General features: G+C 41.9%; 1 protein-coding gene across 10 annotated transcripts in view; it reads right to left on the bottom strand.

Moving 5' to 3' along the window:
- The window catches only part of LOC142575174 (uncharacterized), a 97,798-nt gene that overhangs the window by 37,063 nt on the left and 38,220 nt on the right, over nucleotides 1–22,515 (bottom strand). For 9 of the 10 annotated variants that reach the window (XM_075684262.1, XM_075684263.1, XM_075684259.1 and 6 more), the window contains one exon: nucleotides 16,058–16,126. The exons of the other annotated variant lie outside the window; for it this stretch is intronic. In XM_075684262.1, coding sequence (XP_075540377.1) covers nucleotides 16,058–16,126 — 69 coding nt within the window. The remainder of the gene's footprint in view (nucleotides 1–16,057; nucleotides 16,127–22,515) is intronic. 10 annotated transcript variants of the gene reach the window in all.

Genomic DNA, 22,515 nt, shown 5'->3' with positions numbered 1-22,515 from the left:
CTGCAACAACAAAAGCCGTGACCTCCATTTTCACCCTGGAGACCACGGAGTAAGACATATAGGAGGGGAAACTCCCGTCAGCGCGAGCGAGCGCGGGCGACCAGATAAGGTCACAATTGTTGCATGCGCCGACGGGGCCATATACAGTGGCGGCGCCATGCAGCGTGTCAGAGAAGCCGCAGAAAAAAAAAAAATTCAGCGCCCGGGCAGGCCGCTCCGGCGCACTCTCAACGATGGTAATTTCTTTCCAGGCCGCCAGCATGATAACGGCTCCGCGGGCTTGTGACTTTTTCTGGTCGCCGCAAACAGCGGAGTTTCCACTCCTAAATGTTTCTTGCTCCGTGATGGAGACCAAGTCCTGCTTTGGACTCCAGTCTGCACTCCAGGCCTCTGTGAGAAGTTCCTTCCTACATTGGCCCATACACCGTTGTGCAGCAAACATCTGCAGCGAACTATCTCAGCCGTCCAGTACACTCTGTCACTGACCGGCGCCGCCAGAATGTCGAAATTGTTAACATCTTGCGGATGAAGCCCTTCACTCCCCATTTAGATAATCTCTAATCTGCGGCCATGCTGGCTGCTTCCATGTCAGGGGGAAGTTAGTGTAAACACTATTAACATACTTTGTTGTTTGTACATATATATATATATATATATATAACAACTTGTGATAAAAAAAACCATCCTCCGTCGGTAAGCAGTTATCTAGGAGCACCATGGTAAAGTATTACATCTTCGAGGAGGAAGTCAGCTATGTCGGTTGGACAGCTGCCAGGGAGAGCGCATGTAATTGCATAACGGGAGGATAGCAACTGCTACCCATTTCTTTCCACTGACCCAGAGAGGAAAAGGGCTAAGGAGGTCAAGACCGTCTCTGAAGAATGGTTCTGCTGGTATTTCAATGGACTGAAGGCGCCCAGCTGGAAGAGTGGCTGGTTTCTTGCGGCACTGACAGGATTTGCAGGAAGCAACGTAACGGGAAACAGAACGGTAAATTCCGGGCCAGAAAAAATGATGTCGAGCACAGTCATAGGTCTTTGAAACTCCTAGATGACCAGTGGTGGGAATATCGTGCAACTGGGCGAGAGCAGTCTGAGGCACGTGCCTAGGACACTTAAGATGGATCTACGCAGCGGACGCTCCTTGGCTCCTACTGCCATGCCTACTCAAGACAATGATGACAGCCCTTCAAGCACTTCGCCGACCTTGCCCGAACCGACTACACCGCACCTCCATTAAAATGTTACGGGGAGGAAAAGACATATAATACATTTACACGTTATATACAGGAGGGCACTTCGAATGTCACTCAAGATGGCTACCGAACCACACGAATATCACCGAGCATCGTCGTCTTCTCTCTCTTCGTCTTCATCGCTGACAGTGCCTAGTAGCAATATTCTTTAAAGCTGCTACTATAACAGAGCTCAAATTGAAAGTTAATTACCTGAAGAAACTCCCGTACTAGTTACAACAGAATAAGCTGCAAATGAATCCTTCTAAAACAAAATATGTGATATTTGCTCCTACTAATAAAACATGTACTCACAATGCAGCTATTCTTTTTGAGGATAGAATGATAAAGCAGGTAAAATGTCAAAATTTATTGGAGTGTCGTTCCAAGAAGATTTGGCCTGGAACAAGCAGATCGACAAAATTGCTATGGAACTAAGCAGAACTGTTGGTTGCCCATACAGACTCAGTACCTTGGTTCCTTCATGGTTAAAAAGTCAATTGTACTACGCACTTTTTTATTCTCAATTAACCTGTTGCATATTATTTTGGGGCACTACTTCGCCAAAAAATTACAATAAACTGATAGTACTGCAAAAAGTGCATTACGTGCATTCGAGAGATACCATGGCCTTGTACAAAACTTTAGAACCAAACAATTTTTTTTCATAAAGCATTCTATGTTATGGCAAACCAAGTGTACTGCTACAAGTTGATGCAATACATTAAACAAATCACAGTATATCCTAAATGTACCCACCAATCTGCACTACAGTTTTCGCCAACATAATATGAGAACACCTAAAATAAGAACCAATTACAGAAAACAACTAGAAAGTGACCAGGCGTTTACACTACTAAATCGCCTACGTGATTTTGATGATGAAATTATGGGAGGTTCCAATAAATCATGCAAAACATTTCTCAGTGCAAACAAAATTGAGTTTGTCGTATTAGAACTGCAGTATGTATTGTCAGTCTTCCGTTTTCAGGTTGTAGTTGAAGTTTGAAACAATATGTATGTTCAGTGGATTATCAGATTTTTATATTTCTTGTAGACATGTTCTTTATTTCTTTTATGAAAATAATATTTTGTATCGTGACACTCCAATTGATTTTGGTATGTCTGTATGACTTGTCTGCTGTGTACGGTCTCCGTGCTGAATTATAGGAGCAGAAGCCTTTATCAGGCCACATGGCCTTAAGCTTCTGCTCCTTTAAGCATCTTGCGCGAGTGTACCGATTCCCTTTTATGGCCATTTCTGAGTCTCGCGTCGACGAGCAGATTAGCATAATGGGTTATTATTTTCATCATTCAAGGTGACAAAATGGAATTAGCCGACTGCTCGATGGATTTTGCAATGACATACCTGCCTCTGCGATTGACTTAGCACCACATGACAAGAACAAATATATTTGCGCAACCACAGTGATTGCATCCAAAGTGTTTACCCTGATTGGCGTCTACATGGAACCAGGATCACCTTTCGACGTGACAAAATTGGAAAACTTGTTGACAAACACTCAGTCTCCACATATTATTTGTGGCGATTTCAACGCACATAACGAGATCTGGGGCAGTTCACATACATGTGCTCGGGATGCCAAGCTGACGAAGCTTCTTGCAAAATACAATATAGAGCCCTTGAACTTTGGCAACATAACATACCTGAAAAATCCGAAGACTGTTAGCTGCATTGACGTCACATTCGTATCAAGTCAAGTGGCCCCTATGTTCGGATGGTGTACAGATTTCGAGACTCGAGGTAGTGATCACTACCCGATCCTAATCTCTGCCCTTCATTTTCGGACGTCGCCCAGAAAAGTGAAACTGAAGTCGGTAGACTGGGAAGCTTACACAGCAGCCGTAGACAAAGGGATCACAGCCTCAACTACGAATACAGAAATAATACTGACAATAGCTCATCGCCTCAAACAAAGTACCCGCTCTGTGACTAAGCATTGTAATGTACCAACTAACGACGAGGAATTTAAAAGGTTATGTGTCATTCGAAGGCGTGCCGAAAGAAAGGCTCTACGTACTAAGAATATCAAAGACCTCAGAACTTGTCGACGGGCACAAAGACATGTACGACGTTACCTCACCAAACTGGACCCAAAAAGATGGAGGGACTTTTGTGGGACACTAGACATACGACAACCGCTGAGCAAAATCTGGCGAGTCGTCCGAGGCATTTGCAAAAAGCCGCAACAGCATTATCCTTTTATCGCCCTCTCATTACATGAGCGCGCATCCCTGAAAGAGGTGGCAGAGCAGTACTGCAGGCTCCTTTCCAACGGGGCACAACCTTTTCGGCAAATTGCAAGTCATCAGCCTAGTCCACCTCGAGCTACCCTTCCTGACTTAGAATGTAAACAAGCGATCATCACCTGGCCATGACGGCGTTATGAAGCGCTCGCAAATCTATGCTACACGTCTCGCCTACACCTTCTGGAGAACTACAACGCCTCATGGATAACTGGGGAGGTTCCTACGGAATGGAAGCTTGCAAAAGTTATCCCTATATTGAAGCCAGCGAAGCAACCAACAAATTACGCCTCCTTCAGACCCATATCTCTGCTTAGCTGCGTAGGGAAGCTATTCGAAAAAATGATCTACAAACGACTAAATTGGTTCCTGGAAACTACAGTTTACCTGGAGGAAATGAATGGCTTCCGGCAAAATAGATCCGCAATTGATAATGTCATTGCCTTGGTCTTATCAGTTGAAGAGGAATTGGTCTCTGGAAACATACCTACTGCATTATTTTTAGACATTAATGCAGCATATGATACGGTCTATCATAAAGCAATACTTGACGCTTTGGAAACCCTTGGTCTTGGAGGACAGCTTTACGCATGGATTGATGACTATCTTCAAGGATGCCAACTTTTCATGTGTACCCCGGATGGCCCCACGGTGCTTTATGCCGTCGAGAAGGGAGTGCCACAAGGAGCTGTGTTAAGCCCGGTATTATTTAATTTAGTCCTCATCCATCTGAGAAGAAACCTGCCCCCTGGCATCAAAATCACACTGTATGCGGACGACATCTGCATTTGGAGTGCGGCGCGTTCCCGCAGTACCACCCAACGTCTCGAGAGAGCGCTAGCAAATATATCGGCCTACCTAAATCCAAGGGGTCTGAAATTGTGCCCCGACAAAAGCGTTGCCATGGCTTTCACGCGGAGGTGTATGGAAAAATACCCACTAGTGTTGGGTGGTCGTGCCCTTCCATACGTCAAGACGCAAAGGTTTCTTGGAGATCGATAGGAACCTCACATGGTCGCCCCAAGTGAAAAAACTGAGTGAGAAGATTTCCTAGGCGTCGCACGTGTTCCGATATTTAGCCGGATCACAGTGGGGCAGCAACTGTCGATCAATGGCGCTCCTCCATAAGGCCTACGTCGACGGAACACTACGCTACTACCTCCCAATCCCACACAAAATGTCCCTCACAAGCAAGAGAAAACTCGAGGCAGCACGAAACAACTGCCTTCGCGTATGTCTTGGCCTTCCGAAGGGGTCGCCCCGATCAGGAACTGTAGCAGAAGCTGGATGCCTGCCTCTCGAAGTGCTATCTTCGCAGGAGACACTTCGGATTCACTTGCGCCACGTCATTCACATGAAGACTCACTTTTTAAAGGATATTTCCAGAACCCGTGCTACATCTAGCTTTGGGAAGGCCGTCGGAAGCATATCTATTTCGATTCCTGCTCAAACGTCACAAATTATGCCGCGAAACATTTTACCATGGACTCTGTCCCCACTGGAAATCGTGCCGTATATACCTGGAATCAGTGTGAAAAAGAAAATGCCTCAAGCAGCGACTTATCAGATAGCTTTGGAATATATGCACAAAGAATACGCAGCCGCAACGCACATTTTCACAGATGGCTCTACAACTCCACATTGTTCATCATGCGAACTTTTTGTTCCCTCTACAGGGCAACGATTCTCGTTTCGTCTTGAGCGAGCGACATCATCTACTTCAGCGGAGCTATATGGCATTAAGGAGGCCCTTGTGTATGTACTTCGACAGCAGCCGCCAAAGACATGGGTGATTTTCACAGATTCAAAAGCAGCCCTACAAAGTATGTGGAACAGGCACAAGCGTTGTAATAATCAACCTGCAGCATTTGACATTGCTTATCTTCACCACAGGGCTAAGATTGCTGGGCATTGCATAAAGTTCCAGTGGATACCTGGCCATGCCAGTATTTCAGGAAATGAAAGAGCAGACGAAGCTGCCAAGAATGGACTCCAATACCGCAAGTTCAAAAGAACATTTTTACAGAATCAGCGGTTATATACGCGCCGGCAAAATTCTCTGTTTTTCTAATAAAGAGCATTCTCTCTCTTTCTCTCTGTTGTAAACAGGAGAAATAAATTCATTCATTCAAATTACTGTCAAAATTAATGGGTGTACCCACTATGCAAAACCACATTGCGATGCCAACAGCAATAGCCCCATGTCTAGCTAATTATTTTCCACAACACACAATTCCAACACATATGTCTAAAGATGCATACAACATGTTATAAATGTAACTATTTCCCTTAGCATTTCTGAATTTGAGGTATTACCTTGGTGCACACAATCGTAGATGTAGCATCTGAAGAAGATATATAATGTATCTTAATAGGAGAAAACTCCATAAAACCTATGATTGGTCACGATGGTAGATCATGCTTATGCATTTTTTGCAAGCCATACACGGCTGGCACTAGCTTGGTGCACAGGAGGCATCAGTAAACCTTTATTTAGCTATTCAGCATATTGAAGATATACGGCTTACAGACATTTGAACAAGCAAGCATAGAAACAACCGTACAAATGCAAAAGACTTGATGCCTCTTTTTTAAATATCCAGGAATGGTCTACTCTATTCCCTGAGGGTAGGATGCTCAGCTCAGCAGTGGGAGGTGCTTGGTTCAATCCCTATTGTCCTACACCCACCGGTTTACTAGACTGATACAAGCAGCCCCTCAGTCAGGCACCCTGCTTTCCAGGGGTGGATTGCTTGGGAGAGGTTTGTACAGACCGCTACGATTGCTGTGCAAGAACAAAGCCAAAACCCATGTTTTGTTTACATTTGCGGGGATGGTTCGTTGGTGGTTTCCCTTCAGAGTTACAGGAGATTACATGTCACACGTGGAAAATAGTCATTTGCAAGAAATTTAGGGGTTTTTTTTTAAAAGGGTCTTGAACCACCCTTCAGGCTTGGTGAAAAAACACAGTCCTTGGATAGCATATGCTGCTGTGAACATCTCAGCCAAACTTTGCAGTCGTGCGTGGTACTCGTAAGTGGAACGCGAAGTCACCTTTTTCTCGAACACTCTCTTTTCAATACAAGCCTTCTGATCACTCTTTTCTGAATGCTTTGTTTCATGATATAGCAGATTTAAATATGCTGTTGCTACTGGTCAATAGCTCACATCAATCCAGAAGGGTGTTTGGATCAGCGCACTTCTTCCTATTGTTACTGTGTATATTTATTGATGCAGTTTAATAAACACGCTGAAGCAAGCAAAAATCTGCTTTGGATTTCAATAATAATTACATACTTCTGGAAGAAGCTGACTATCATCTACTTACGCTCAGCCGTAGCCGCCCACGTAAGAATTAAATTTTGGCCGCCCTACTTATCAGTGTCGTAGCCATTGGGTCTCGCTAATTTCAAGTGTTCAACTAGCCTTGAACCATGTCAAACTTAAGGTCAGATTACATGTGCACTTTCCAATGGGCACTCACTCCTGGCCACTCCTGGTTAGACACCTTGGCAGACTTTATATTGAGCTATTCATCATCATCATCATCAGCCTGGTTAGGCCCACTGCAGGGCAAAGGCCCCTCCCATACTTCTCCAACTACCCTGGTCATGTACTAATTGCAGCCATGTCATTCTTGCAAACTTCTTAATCTCATCCGCCCACCTAACCTTCTGCTGCCCCTGCTAGGCTTGCCTTCCCTGGGAATCCAGCCCATAACCCTTAATGACCATCGGTTATTTTCCCTCCTCATTACATGTCCTGCCCATTCCCATTTCTTTTTCTTGATTTCAACTAAGACATCATTAACTCACATTTGTTCCCCCCATCATTCTTCTTTCCATAGCTCATTGCATCGTCCTCGATTTAAGTAGAACCCTTTTCGTAAGCCTCCAGGTTTCTGCCCCGTACGTGAGTACTGGCAAGACACAGCTGTTATACACTTTTCTCTTGAGGGATAACGGCAACCTGCTATTCATGATCTGAGAATGCTTGCCAAATGCACCCCAGCCCATTCTTATTCTTCTGATTATTTCAGCCTCATGATCCAGATCCGCGGTCACTACCTGCCCTAAGTAGATGTATTCCCTTACCACTTCCAGTGCCTCGCTACCTATCGTAAACTGCTGTTCTCTTCGGAGACTGTTAAACATTACTTTAATTTTCTGCAGATTAATTTTTAGACCCAATCTTCTGCTTTGCCTCTCCAGGTCAGTGAGCATGCATTGCAATTGGTCCCCTGAGTTACTAAGCAAGGCAATATCATCAGCAAATCACAAGTTACTAAGGTATTCTCCATTAACTCTTATCCCCAATTCTTCCCAATCCAAGTCTCTGAATACCTCCTGTAAACACACTGTGAATAGTATTGGAGAGATCGTATCTCCCTGTCTGATGCCTTTCTTTATTGGGATTTTGTTGCTTTCTTTATGGAGGACTACGGTGGCTGTGGAGCCGCTATAGATATCTTTCAGTATTTTTACATATGGCTCGTCTACACCCTGACTCTGCAATGCCTCCATGACTGCTGAGGTTTCGACTGAATCAAACACTTTCTTGTAACCAATGAAAGCTATGTATAAGGGCTGGTTATATTCCGCACATTTCTCTATCACCTGATTGATAGTGTGAATATGGTCTATTGTTGAGTAGCCTCTACGGAATCCTGCCTGGTCCTTTACTTGACAGAAGTCTAAGGTGTTCCTGATCCTATTTGCAATTACCTTAGTAAATACTTTGTAGGCAACAGACAGTAAGCTGCTCAGTCTATAATTTTTCAAGTCTTTGGCGTCCCCTTTCTTATGGATTAGGATTAGGTTAGCATTCTTTCAAGATTCCGGTACGCTCGAGGTCACGAGGCATTGCATATACAGGGTGGCCAGTTTTTCTGGAACAATCTGCCCCCCATCCTTGAACAAATCTACTGTTACCTGATCCTCCCCAGCTGCCTTCCCGCTTTGCATAGCTCCCAAGGCTTGCTTTACATCTTCCGACGTTACTTGTGGGATTTCAAATTCCTCTAGACTATTCTCTCTTCCATTATCGTCTATTGCTATTGATAGCGCTATTGCTATATAGCTATTGATAGCGCTTCCAAAATGCAAAGGTTAGATGTGGCTGCTATCTGTCAGTCAAGTTGGTGCAGGACAAAGCTGGTCCGCACCACGTAGCATGGCCAGACTGGAGCACATGAGCATGCACTCAAGCCCTGTCGTGCACAGAGCAAACCTGCGCAAACACACTATAGTTGCATGTAGGTGCGGTCTGCTATGTAGCGTAGATAGCTCTGCAGCCGCGGGGTGCCTTTACAAGGCTGAGCGCACTGCAGCTCGCCAAGGACAACTGTGGCACTAAAAGTGGTAGTAGCGGCATCTACGTGAACGTCCAAAATCAAGTTTGAACTACGCGCCCCGGTGAATTTCAGAAGGCAGAGTGCTGTGGGCGCACCCCGCTCTGCTCTGCTGTAGCCTTTGCAGTGCAAGACATTGAAGACGGAACGGAAGCTATGCGACGGGGATGTTTTATTGCCATAACTCCACTTCTGCTAAACGCACCGAAGTAGTTTTTACGACAAAGTATTTCTGACATAGTCTGTTTTAACTTCAATGGCATTTCTCGACTTCAGTAAAAAGTGGTTCAGGGCCCCTTTAAGAATATAAATTCCAAGGAGTTACAGGCCTTGAAAATGACATTTTCAAATGTAAAGGTCTTTAATATAATTTTGGAAGAGTGTACAGACTCTATGAGCTGGTGTAGAGTCTCTATAGTGCCAAAGGACTATAAATAAAGCTTACCAATGTATGGCTTCTCCAGTGTGGTTATTTCTCAGTATTTCCTTTTAATACTCTTTGACTGAGAGTCCACGGCAAGCTTAAGACTCATAACTTTCCTTTATATGTGTGTAATAAGCTGCCCTTAGCAGCTTCACAACACTGACTCCATTTTCTATTGCACTTCTCCTTTATTCTCGTTTTTCCCCCTGCCCCCTTGTCTTGTTTTAATTTCTTCTATTTGCAGGCCGTCATAGGATCGCTTCATTTCCCCCAGCATTATTTGCATCCCTCCTGGGATGATACTTGAATAAATTCCCAATAGTAGTGGATTCCATGTTGTCACTGGGACCAATGTACCATATGGTCTTTAAGTGTCCTTGCTGACTTGCAGTCTTGATCAAACGAAATGGTCCATTATAGGCCATGCTCAGGCTTGGCCCTCTTTTTACCAGTACAAAGTCATCAACGTCGAGTGTTGGTAACATTCTATTTTGCCTCTTGTCGAAATTTCTCTTCATTCTTTCACGACACCTTGATCTACTATCTTCAGTTCTTGCTGCTTCTGTGAGCTTCATGTTCTCGTCAATGCCGAATGGAGGAGTGCATCTCAGGCCAGTTGTCTAGAAGTGGTTGCGGTGGGCTAGTGCCACTTCCAGACAAAATTTCCAACCACCTGGGAATGCTGGATACATGCTAATGTATTTGATGTCCCTGATAGCCCTTTCAGCTAGCCCATTTGCTGCGGGATGATAGGGCGCAGTAAACTGCAACTTGATGTTATGCTTTTCAGCTCATCATGCTTTTCAGCCCATTCCTGTAGCCGATGACTTCGGAAAGCCAGTACATTGTCAGAGACAATTACTTTTACATTGTCAAACATTTTCCTGTTCAAAAAGGAAATTACGCTGCTAGCATCTTCTTCACCAGGTCTTGCTGCAATCATCCTGGTGAACTCAACGCACAACAGAAAGGCTTGTGTCTTCTTAATTGCTTCAGACTTTTTTCGTAGTTCCACAAAGTCTAGATGAATAACCTCAAATGGGCATGTTAGAATATTGTGGTATAACCATTTTTCGTGTCGGTTGTTTAAATTTTCCTTTGTTAATCTGGCATTTATGACATGATAATACATAGTCTTTTGTTTCTAGCTTCATACGAGGCCATGAGAACCTTTTTGTCAATTTCATGTAGGTTCTCCAAAAGCCATAATGGCCTGCTGATTCGGAGCTATCATGATACAGTTGCAATATTTTTGGAATTAAGGAAGTAGGAATGGCAACTCTTCCATTTTTAGTATGTTGCAAAACCTCAGTTCCTTCCCATATCCTTACAACATTTGCCTCTTCATGATTGTCTGGAAGCATAATGGCTAATCATGATATTGCATCTGCATCCTTCATAGAAGCTCCCGGGCAATGAGCTACTTAAAAATCAAATTGCTGAAGTTCACCCAGCCAACGAGCTATCTTTCCTTTCACTTCGGCCATCTTCAATATGCATGTTAGTGCTTCATGGTCTGTGTATAGCTTGAACCTTGCACCTTCCGAATATGAACGGAAGTAGCGGACAGCTTTTAAAACGGCAAAAGCTTCTTTTTCTGTTGTGGTATAGTTCAATTCAATTTTGTTGAATGTGCATCCTTAGGTGGTCTTCTTTTTGTCCCGATTCTGTTTGGTCAACCTCTTGATCAATAGAAACCGTGTCGTCCCACTAAATATTCAGTCTCAACAACTTCATGTCTGGACGAGATAGGAGAAAGTTGTACTCCACAGTGTCTAAAACTAATGCAACCACTTCTGCCTCTTTAGATTGGTACTTTACTTTCCCCCCCAGGCGTGCCCACTCATAATACCCTCTCTTGCTTACATCATACCCATGCACAAGAATTGATCGCCCTTGGAATATATCTTGTGGGTTTGTGTTGCTCTTTTTAAGAATTGATACAGAAGGTCCGCTGTCTACAAGTGCTCTTATGTGTTGTCCATTAACCTCAATTTCTATACGTAAAAAACTAGCAGAAATCAAACAGTCTCAGTTTTTGTCATAGGGTCAGACTGAGAACCCTCATTTATTAGTTTTTTTCCAATCTGGGCAAACTGCCTTCCTCAGGCAATGATTCTCTTTCCGCGGTATGCAACAAACTATGGTGACTTCCCTCTTGGTAAACATTCTTTGTTTCTTGATGCTTCTGCCCCTTGGACATCCCAACGCAGCTTTGTCGTTCTCTCCACCCAATGGCAGGTGATCACTTTAAGTACTGCAGTTTGAATTTGTCCTTGCAATTCCCAAAGTAGGCCATGTATTATGAGCATTATAACAGATTTTAGTGGAAGTCACGGCTCTCCAATTGAAGAAATACTCGAGCGCTGCTCCAGACCTATAGCAACAAAATATGCCTGTTCCCATCGCTGAAGCGGGCTGCCATGAAATGACGCGATGAAGCTCTCCTTTCACGTGCTCCATGTATCACATTGATGTCTTGCGATATGCAGCTTGTACCATTTTCTTGTGATGCCATTTAGAAAAGGGAGCATATGATGCTTCACTCTTCTTTCATCTGTGTCCCAGCCGTTTCGTCGACAGGTGTATTCAAAGAATGCAATCCAAGCTTCTGGATTCCCTGACAAACCATCACAGGGTTCAGGTTCCACAACATATGTGGGAACGCTTTCTTTTGAGACTCAGAGCCGAGACAAGAGTCTGAATAATTTCATTTTGCCATGAAACTTGCTTTTGTTGAAGATAATCGCCTGAAGCATAACGGAGAGATATGAATGTTAAGTTGGCTCCGATACGACTGACTTCACTACTTGCGATAGCACAAGACTGTTGAAAAAGGAGACTTGAAGATTTATCTTCATGGAACCTTTTCCTAAGAGTTCGTCCAAAGACATAGATGCCTTTTGCAGAACGATAGACACGAGCTCACCTGTCGTCACGTTGACGAGAAGATTAACTGGCAGATCTCCAAGGAACGCGTAATTCATGAAGACAAGGCTTTCTTTGGCTGGCTGAATGAAGAAGGTTATCCACATCATGGATCGTACAAAACCGACTGCGCCAAACAATGTAATAAAACTGCACTTAGCAGCTTTACAACACAGACTCCATTTTGTTCTATCATACTTCTTCTTTACTCTCCTTTCTTCCCCTGCCCCTTGTCTTGTTTCGATTTCTTCTATTTGCAGGCTGTCATAGGATTGCTTCAACATGTAATGGCTACTGACATTAAGATGGCATTCAGCTATGGAGTTCTGCTCATAAGCACAAGCTTTCAGGTTCACTTCTTGTCCACGACAGCTGCACTCAAACTGGTGTCAAATGTGCTTTTGCTAATGGGACGTCATAATGTAAAAAGAAGGGCTGTGAGGTACAAGCAAGTCTCTCTGCAAATGCTGGTATTGCGCGCCAGAAAGAACAAATGCTTAGGGGTGTGTGAATAGTGAATTTTGAGACCGAATCGAATACAAATCGAATAGTGCAACAAGTGAATCAAATATTAAATAGTTTTCAAATAATGAATAGCCGTTATCAAATTTTATACAAAACAATGTTCACATCCTAGTATTATTAAAGTTATCAAGTTTCTGTCATAACATAGTAGGTCATGAAGTGTTGCTTATTAAAAGGACAAATGAAGCATTAGGAGCAAACAAGTAGTTGCTTCGCATGCACGGGACTCTTCAGAGCGCGTGAATGATGGCTGCACAGCCTGCATAGTACGGCTACCCAAGTGACGTGGCCTGCTCCACTACGCAAGTTCTGATGTTTGACGTCTATACTATGGATGTGGGGGTGAAAATTTACCATACTTTTGCTCCAATTTTATGTTTATTTGGTCACAGTGGACATTCTCAAATATTCTAAAAAATATTCACATTTATGAATAATCACTATTCTATTTGAAGACAAAATTGTATAAGACACTATTCAATTCATCATTTGAAAGTTTCAAATATATGCACACCTCTACAAATACTGCGTCATTCAGCATGCAATATCCTAACCACAACAAACAAGAACATATTCAATGTGGGTCCTCACACACAATGTGGCTTGCATTCATTTCATGCGAGACCCATGAGGACATTCCATGTAGCCCACCTCCACTAAAAGTCTCCACAGCCTTGTGCAACACACTTATTTTTCTCTTACTATGTTGGAGTCTGGGACCATTCACCATCCGTGTGGCCAATGCTTGATACGAGACAACTGCACTAGAAAATGGATACCCTGCACAGTTCCGCAGCAAGCTGAGGTAACATCACCTCATATGAGTGGAATCAGTCTGAGCACAGCCACAACTTACCTGAATTTCTCAAGTTCCTGAACTAAGCATGATCTGTTTAGTGTAAGTAGCTAAACAGTTAAAGTATGCGAACTACTTCAGCAGACAGCTAAAGTGAATGTGCAGGCAATTTTTCACTTTTCAGAATGGAGAAAGAAACTTCGTCCTTTTCAAAGCGGTTCTTTTAAACCAAAGTGAGGATCAAGTGGTTTCACAAGGGTATGCGCTTACCCGTGCCTCCATACGACTGTGGGCCAGCTTTAAATAAGTGGCAACAGGGAACAAGAAAAGGGACAAGATGTGCCACTGCACATTTGGAATTGTAGTAATGTTTTGTGCCACTCAGTCTTCCCATCAGCTTTAAGCACCACACTTACTTGAACATTATAATTTCTGATAAGATAAAGGGGTACTAAACAGGCCTGAACATTCTGAGTCAATATTAGGCAAAGCACATAACTATAATTAATGCTTAATATTGATGCATGCGAGTTACAAAGAGTCCACAAAATTAAGAAGGTACATAGTCCCTCCAGTGCTGGTACTATTCTTGACTATTAACATTTTCAGCTCCATATTAATGACATTCCAACCTTCCATGCACTTATTGGCCAATCACACCAATGTAGTGGATGAATAAATCAATTGAAATTATCTCACAAGACAGTGCAGGCCATCCTTGAGGCAGAAATTAAACACAGCACAGTGTGTTGCACTATGTAGTCTCTCCGAGCACTGCAATCTGCACTGTTCCTGAAGTGCACACGCAGATTACGGTAAGCTAACTTGAGTGGCAAGACACACGTGGCAGATGCATGTGATCAAAGCACATGCTGCTGCATTGCAGTAGTGGTGCAGCTCCACACTAAATTATTGCCCGCAAGCTTTCGTTGTTGTAGCCACTGAATTAGTTTCCACTGTAGTAAGCAAAGCATCACACGGCACCGACCGCAGATACTCTTTGAAACCACAAGTGGCAAGCATGTATAGCAGCCAACAACATAGAGAAAGACATGGTGTGATGTTTAAGGAAAGGCAGCATGGGAAGAATTCAGCAGCGAGTACACCACTGCGCTTAATCGCTACAAGACATAGAAGACATGGCTTTGAAACTCCTTTGTCTTTTACAGAACTATTGCAAGGTAGCATTTACTGACCAGTGACATGCACGAAACAGTATAAATAATTAGAATTCTGCAAGTAATTCATGTCTCCTTTAGGAACTTTCAGAATCAGCGTCAATCTCTCCATGTGGTTGTCACCTAGCGGTCTAAGAACAGGCTTTGGAAGTGCTACACCACATGATCAAGTAGGAAAAATCACCAGCTGACAACAACTGGTCCCAGCTCATCAGTGTGTGTGCCAAGTGTGGTAGCAAACTGGAAATTGACTGCACAGGTTACATTTCTGCCATCTACTAACATTTTACAAAATCTTGTGTTTCACAGTCAAAATGTGATGTGAAAGTGACCACCTAGATACGATATGATTACCCCATGTGGTTCAAAGCAATTCATTATAAGAACAAAGTACTAAATAGTCACGATTTTTTTTGTGTGACAGGATGCGATAGCTGCCTTTATTTGAGTACAGTAACACCTGCTAAGGTGTGTGAGGTCCCCATTTCAAATAACTCAAATGCACAATGTTGCCCACAGCATATGTAGACACCACTAAATTTACTAATTAGTACTGCGCTATTTTAGAATGGCATATAACTTAACTGTCTCTAATGCTCAGCCAACTGCAACAGTAATGCTGCCATATTTCCATGCCTATTGGTGCTAACCCAGGGTCGTAATGTGCCAGAAAAAAAATGTTTTGGTGCATTACAGGTATGTGGAATTTATGGAAAATATTGTATTTTCTTTCTCTGAAAACATTTCGAGAGCCATCAGCGACTACAGAAAAAAAAGCCAGATGCAAGGAAAAAAGGAAAGACATGCAGAGTGTGGGTTAGTACACCCATATAGGCATGAGAGTTGCAAGATCTTGGAAGTTTACAATACACTTAAGGATATAAAAGGATGTTAGTGAAGCACAAACCACAGCATTGTAAATCATGAAAAATTGTGCTGCCTAAAATATGACTGCAATATGATTTGAAGAAACCATGGAGAAGCCAGATTCCCCCCCAGTGGAACATGCCATGCTGCGTGCTAGTATAGCTAACTATACCTGATTATCGGTAGAGATAAAAAAAAAAAAGCTGTGTTTGCTCTAGAACATCACCTTCTGTAAACATTTTCCACTGCAGCTAAACAACAAGCAATGGTCACAGCTTGTGTCATATTAAGGAATGCCTGCACAACATGCGAAAATGCAGCTATGCAAAGCAGCCATAGTGAAACTAGCACACTTTTTCCAACTGGGCGCTGTTCAGTACAACCTCATATAAAGTGCAATAAAGATAAAAGAGCCAGAAGCTATGTCCATAATCTATGTGTGAAAGTCAGCCAAGCCAAACACACATTTTTAAAAACTGTTGTTTACCTTTGGCGGCCAACTTTCTGCCCCAGCAACCTGATATCGGGGACCCATTTTTCCAGCTCCTTTGTCCTCCTGAACAACACCAATAAGTGCGAAATCCATTACTGCTTTGTTACCACTACGGTGCTTCATCAAGAGTGAGAAAGAAAGCTCCAGCAATAACAGAAGAAAAAAAAGCTTTCACGTTAGTAGTGACCAAGAGCAGCATATTGAGAAAACTAGCAAAGGAGGCACAGTGAACCAGGTAGATGCACACACCCAGGAAAATTTGAGCTCAACATGCAAGGACACAAGAATCAGTATACGATTAAAGGCAATTACGACCTTGCAGCTCCCAGAACTGTGAAACACATGTGTGATATTGTGTAAACAGGAAGATGCTGTGCCTAATGGCAAAATAAAAGGTAGCAAGTAAGAAAACTAAGAAAAATACCTTTATTTTTTTTGCTTATCTTGAGCAACAGGCATACAACAAACAACTTACAAAAAATTTGCACGACTTGCTCCCAAACCATACAAAATAAGATTACCAATATAAAGAGTGTCACAATGTGTGTCACACTAATTTTGACAGTGCTATTACCTTGAATAAGCAATACCATTTACTAGAAACCACTACCTTGTATTCCACATACTCAAGCACTGCGAAAATAACATGATATTTCTAAGGCATGCCTTGTTAGCAGATGCACGCATAAAACAATGTGGAGAAGGTTTGGTGAATAAAGTTTACACCTCATCTTCTGATAAATTAATCATTGTAACTATAAAATAACCATATATGAGAGTCCCATTTGCTCCAGCCCTACTGCTTCACCAAGCAAAAGTATCAAGCACAATGAATCCCCACAAAAGTACTAGAGGTTATAAATTACAAAAAAATGCAAGAGAAATATTACATATATATATATATATATATATATATATATATATATATATATATATATATATATATATATATATCTTCCTGATTCTGCAGCTTGTCGCTGCGTAACTTTGTGCTTGAGCTTCATAAAAAATGCTGAACAACATCTTCACTGAGGTATACACTCTCATACACAGACCACATTTTCAATAAAAGTGAAATAATCAGTTTATCAATGCAGTGCAAAAAATCAACAGGGATTCATCAATTGTGAAGGCAAAGTCCACTATTAAAACTGTGCTTTAAATAAGTATAACTGCAACATAAGATATGCCGACAGCAGGCTTCAGCATAAGACTAACAAATAAGTGTTGTAAGCATAAAAGATAATATAAGAAATGGTGAACGAAAGTGTACACAATTATGTGACACAGGTTCACATATAGAAAGCCGAGCATTTCATGAACAAGGTTCAACTATGAACCGTTAGCCACACCAGCATACAGATTGCCCTGTGCTTTAACCCCATTCAATACCACAGGAAGGACAAACGGTATAGTACCACATTCTCCAGGAGATTTCTCAAAATGCGGCATGCAGACAGTCATATTTCCAATGCAAGTGTTCAAGCATCCCATAAAAAAAATAGAACTGCCACACACACTGCCACTAACATTGACAACAAATGCCCCCACATTGTGCGAAAACTGATGAATTACAGTATTTAACGCCAACTCACATTGTGAGGCATTTTTCTTCATGGCAACTATACCCGTCATCAGCTATAATGGTACAAATTCCGGTGACAACTATACCTGTTCTTAGTAGAAAAAGAGTTAACGTTTACTGTGCCTCGCAAGAAACTTGCATTCGCCTCCACCCCACTTCATGGAACCCATCATCGTGGTTAACAGAGTAAATCGTACATCGTTTGTGTGTCACACTTTCAATACAATAACAGCCATTGAACACACCCTTGCCATTAACCACTGCTGAAAGCCCCGTCAGACCATAGCAGTTCATACAATGTCCAACTACTGAGCATGCTGCATATTTTTAAAATAAATCCTGGAACTAATGCTGCATTAGATAAGCAGTGGCTGACATGGCTTTAACAATACTGCAATGTTGACTGAAGTGCCACGATGCAAACGGGGAATGTGTTAAACAAGAACTATCATTTTTGTTGCATATACGCCTATAAAAAAAGCTAGAAAAGGAAGACAAGAAGGAACTGAGAAAAGACTGGCAATAGTATGTAACTTCACTACAACAGAAAAGTATGCAGGGCATGAGAATGCTCACAATCCCAACATTGCCCATGAAATATCTTAATCTAAAACTAATAAATTATAACTTAATGTGCACAGGTGTGCTGGGAATAAAGCACACAAAATGAGAACATATATAATTTTTCAGCACACAAAGGGGTAGAAAAACATTGCTAAAAATTCGATGCATGCAATTGAGCACACCCTGCCTAGCTACACCTATCATTATAAGCCTACCTATAGTCGAGCCGGTACTGGGCAGCTATACTGTAGTGATGATTCTACTGATGCTATTTCTTTTTGCACTTATCCACCCGTGTTATCAATGAGAATGAACAGTGGATGATAACAGTGGCACAGAATCAAGTAGAACAAATCACTACAAAATCGCAACCTTGTGTGTGGGCATGCTATACAGGGTGTCCCATGTAACTTTAGCCAAATTTTAAAAATATGCAAATGCCATGGAGCTTCACAGAACAAAGGTAATGTTTGCCGTCGCTTGGAGATACTCAAATTAATTTTTCATTCTGCCTAATTATATAATTAGTCTTAATCGATTAACTTCTAAAATATTATAATTAGATTAAAAGTTTCAATGAGAAAATTGTTGAGCGACATGAAAAACTCCTGATACAGCTTTCTGTTGCTCAATACATGCTACATAAAAGTGTTTTTTCCAAGCAGGAAAGAAGCCATCAAATGCACACAAAATTGCAGCGCGACTGGCCACTCAAGGCGCTTTACATGTATTCGCAGGCTTCTTTCACAAGCTCGGAAGAACACTTTTATGTAGCACGCATTAAGCAGCAGAAAGCTGTATCAGGAGTTTTTCATGTTGCTCTACAATTTTCTCATTGACACTTTTCATCTAGTTATAATATTTTAGAGGCTGGTTAATTAATTAGGACTAATTGTGTAAAGTATAATGAAAGAAATAATCTGAGTATCTCCAAGTGATGATAAACAACATTATCTTGGTTCTGTCCAGCTAGCTACGTGGCATTCGCATATTTTTAAGGTTTGGCTAAAGTTATGTAGGACACCCTGTATAATGACCCTAAATAATATCGAAGATTCAAAGCATTCTTTTTTTTTTTTTTACTTTGCAATTCCATAGTTCTTTCAGAGTGACTCGGTAAAAAACAATATCAAAGATTGAGTTAGTTTGTAATCTATGACTAAACTTTTTTAGCGTGCAGAAAACACGGACACAAAATATGTGTGTCTTCTATTTTGCCTCCATAGGTTTTGCAAGATAAAGATGTTTGGTATTGGCCCGAAAGTTGATGTTTTCAGCTGGCCTGATTTTTAAACACAAATAAGAACTACCAGTAAAACAACACGTGAAAAAAAATTGTTCAGAGATCAAACAGTGTTACATATCTGCGCATTAAGAAATGCTTAATAAACCTCGCGCATAGCTACACATCAGCATAACGACTGCAGATGAAGAGACAGACTAAATTGTAAATACTGAAAGTAGGTGTGCCAATAAGCAAATAGCAAAATGCCATTTAGTGCAAGGCCACATCAGTTCTTCTCACCGTGGCTTCTTGTAATGTACTTTTTAAGGTGTGGCAAGAGCTATTGCCTCTTACCATAATATATAGGTATGTCATGTACAAAGGTTGCAATCACATAGAAACTGTTCTGTGAAGTACGGTTGAATGACTTTATAGTGTGTGCCATTATTACATAATTATCCTAACAATTAAGTTTCAAAAAGGCACAACCCAGTGAGATTGAGATTTCTATAGTTTATATGCACTGCGAGTGCTACCACAATTAAAAATATTATGACAACTTTTAATGCAATGATATGTGTGTCCTAGATCGTATCTCGCTACACAACAACATCCCACACGTCTTTGTTGTAACCTTAGTTTATGTATGACAAGTGACTGTGCTCACTTCACATTCGCAGCATCCTGTACTGGCTTCTGAATATCAAATTCCGCTACATGGTGGATGAAAAGAAATGCTCATTTTAGGCCACGATTGGTTCCAATTGATTTCCATTGCACGTAGCTAAGTAAAATAAGCAGCTATCTATCAAGAATTTACGCAGGATGGACTAACCCTGCTTTCATCATAGTTTGACAGTTTCATGCTGGTTCCATCCAAGCATTGGCTGCTGGAGGCACAGAAGTCATGTGCACAAATGAGCTGCACACAAGTGTCAGGATCAACTATTTGGTGTTACTTGACATTTACATCTGTTGCAACATTCAAATATGACCTACCATTTTCCTGTGGGCAGTTATAACAAAGGTTGGCAGGTCAGGGTGTTTAAAACAGCAGCGTAGACCCTCGTACAAGCTAACAATCATGACTGCTATTCAAAGAAAAATTGTGGTATACAGAAGGTACAATGATATTCACAAAACGTTTCATACAACTTTGCAGCCCCATGCACGCCATCATAAAGGCGTTTAGCATCATAAACTTTTGAGCATCAAAAACACTCAAAGCAAGGTAAAGACTTGCCGGTCCAGTAGAAGTGAACAAATGTTTCGGTAAAAAAATCTTCCTATTCTTTTCCCTAGACAAAAGTGCAAATATATTAAATCGTACAGACTTAGCTAGAGTTAATGTGCCAGAAAGTATGAATGCATTAATCATGCGGCGACAATGCGGCTGCTTTTTTCAGCACATGTTTGGAATACAAGCCATTGTAATTTAGCAGTGAGGTACGGATGCAGCTGGTGCACTGCAAATATGCAGCAGCAAACTGCACAATTAAATCACAACCAAGGATCTGGCTATCTGCAGCTAATATCTACAGTACTGTAGAAAAAAAGGCGAGGCATAGTTCTATGGATGAAAGCAAGATATTCTCTCCAGGCAGCCAGCATGAGTGTCCACTTCACATGGACTTCTTTCATATGAAGCAGCAAAGCTTTATGAAAAGCCAGAGGCAGTCGGTGGTAAAGGATGAAGTACCGTTGCCTCTTTCTCATTGTGAGAAGTACCAATATTCCCTCACCCAGCTCCTTCTTGCCTGTTATCAAAGGGGTCCAGAACAATATTGCCTGCACACTTGCTGCTAGATTTGGTGAACTGGATGAGAAAATACACAGGCAGTGGCTAAAGCTGATAGTGCTCAAGAAAGGAGAAAAATAACAGACCATAAGGAACCAACTCAGAAGCACGCCACAATGCAAATAGATCAAAGCTCCCTACCTGCTTTACATTTGCTTGCCTGGCTCATAGTAAAGATAATTAACCTTGGTGTTTCTATATGGTAATGTAGCATGCACATGTTGCTTTGTTTTGCCCTTGTGTGCCTGTGTGTTACCGAGGAATGTGATCAAGCTGGTTTTTGGAAGCTAGTGCCTCCAGCAGTCTTTTAAGAGATTACATTTAATGTCAAGCTAAGTATTACCTAAAGCAACTAGTCCTGCTATAGACAATGAATTTATGGCTAGAGTTTGTGCCCCTTAGATTGCATTTACACAAGCCTATGTAAATTCAAGGCACTGGCTATGTCAGCAGCTGAAATTCTTTCTGTGCAAGCTTCATTCTCTACAAAACGCAAGTGCTGGATCGTGATTATACAAAGTGTATGATGGCTTTGAACCTCAGTCAAGCAACTAACCAGGAAAGACTGTCCATGGAAAAATCAACACATGTTCTGACACCTCTTGCATTGTCCAGTTAAGTTACGTACCTTGTTTCCTTCCTTCAAATCTTTGTTTAAAGTCTATTAAATATACTCGTGGACAACTGCCCATGGTAATGAAGGGAAAGCTACGGAGGCAAAGTGTATGCATGACAGTGCTCATGACAGAGTTGCACAGACTCATTCACGTATGTTTAAGCTGGAGAACAAGAAATATGAACAACTTATTTACTAAAGTTGTTATAATAGAATAGAACACACGAATTCGACACTTTTGTTCTTTCGCTTTGCCCTGTTTTGGAAAATACAAAACCGGTGCTGTCAAACTCTGCCGAACTACTTAACAGTAATCTATGTACAAAAGCTCCACTCCTGTAGCTTTTACGTTCACTGCCACAGAAGGTTGTCCATGAGCATGTAGTCGACAGATGTCCTAATTACCCTTCTCACATCGTTTTAGAATGCTGCTATCAGTGTTCCCGATGCCAGCCTTCAGCAGCGGCAAGCACATGTTGTAACGCTGCGTGGCTGCCATCATGCACGCGCAAATTGGGTGCAGCCAGCTGGTACTCTTCTTGGTGCTGCTGTTGATGCTGCTGGTCTTGCTGAGGCTGCGGATGATGCTGGCTTGCTTCCAGAAAAGCTCGAACAAGGTGGTCCCCATTCCGGGGGTCAAAGTGGGAGATGGCGTTGTGCGGTT

This window comes from Dermacentor variabilis, chromosome 3, assembly GCF_050947875.1.
Source record: "Dermacentor variabilis isolate Ectoservices chromosome 3, ASM5094787v1, whole genome shotgun sequence".
Lineage (NCBI taxonomy): Eukaryota > Metazoa > Arthropoda > Arachnida > Ixodida > Ixodidae > Dermacentor > Dermacentor variabilis.
This window is presented reverse-complemented; position numbering and strand designations above follow the sequence as displayed.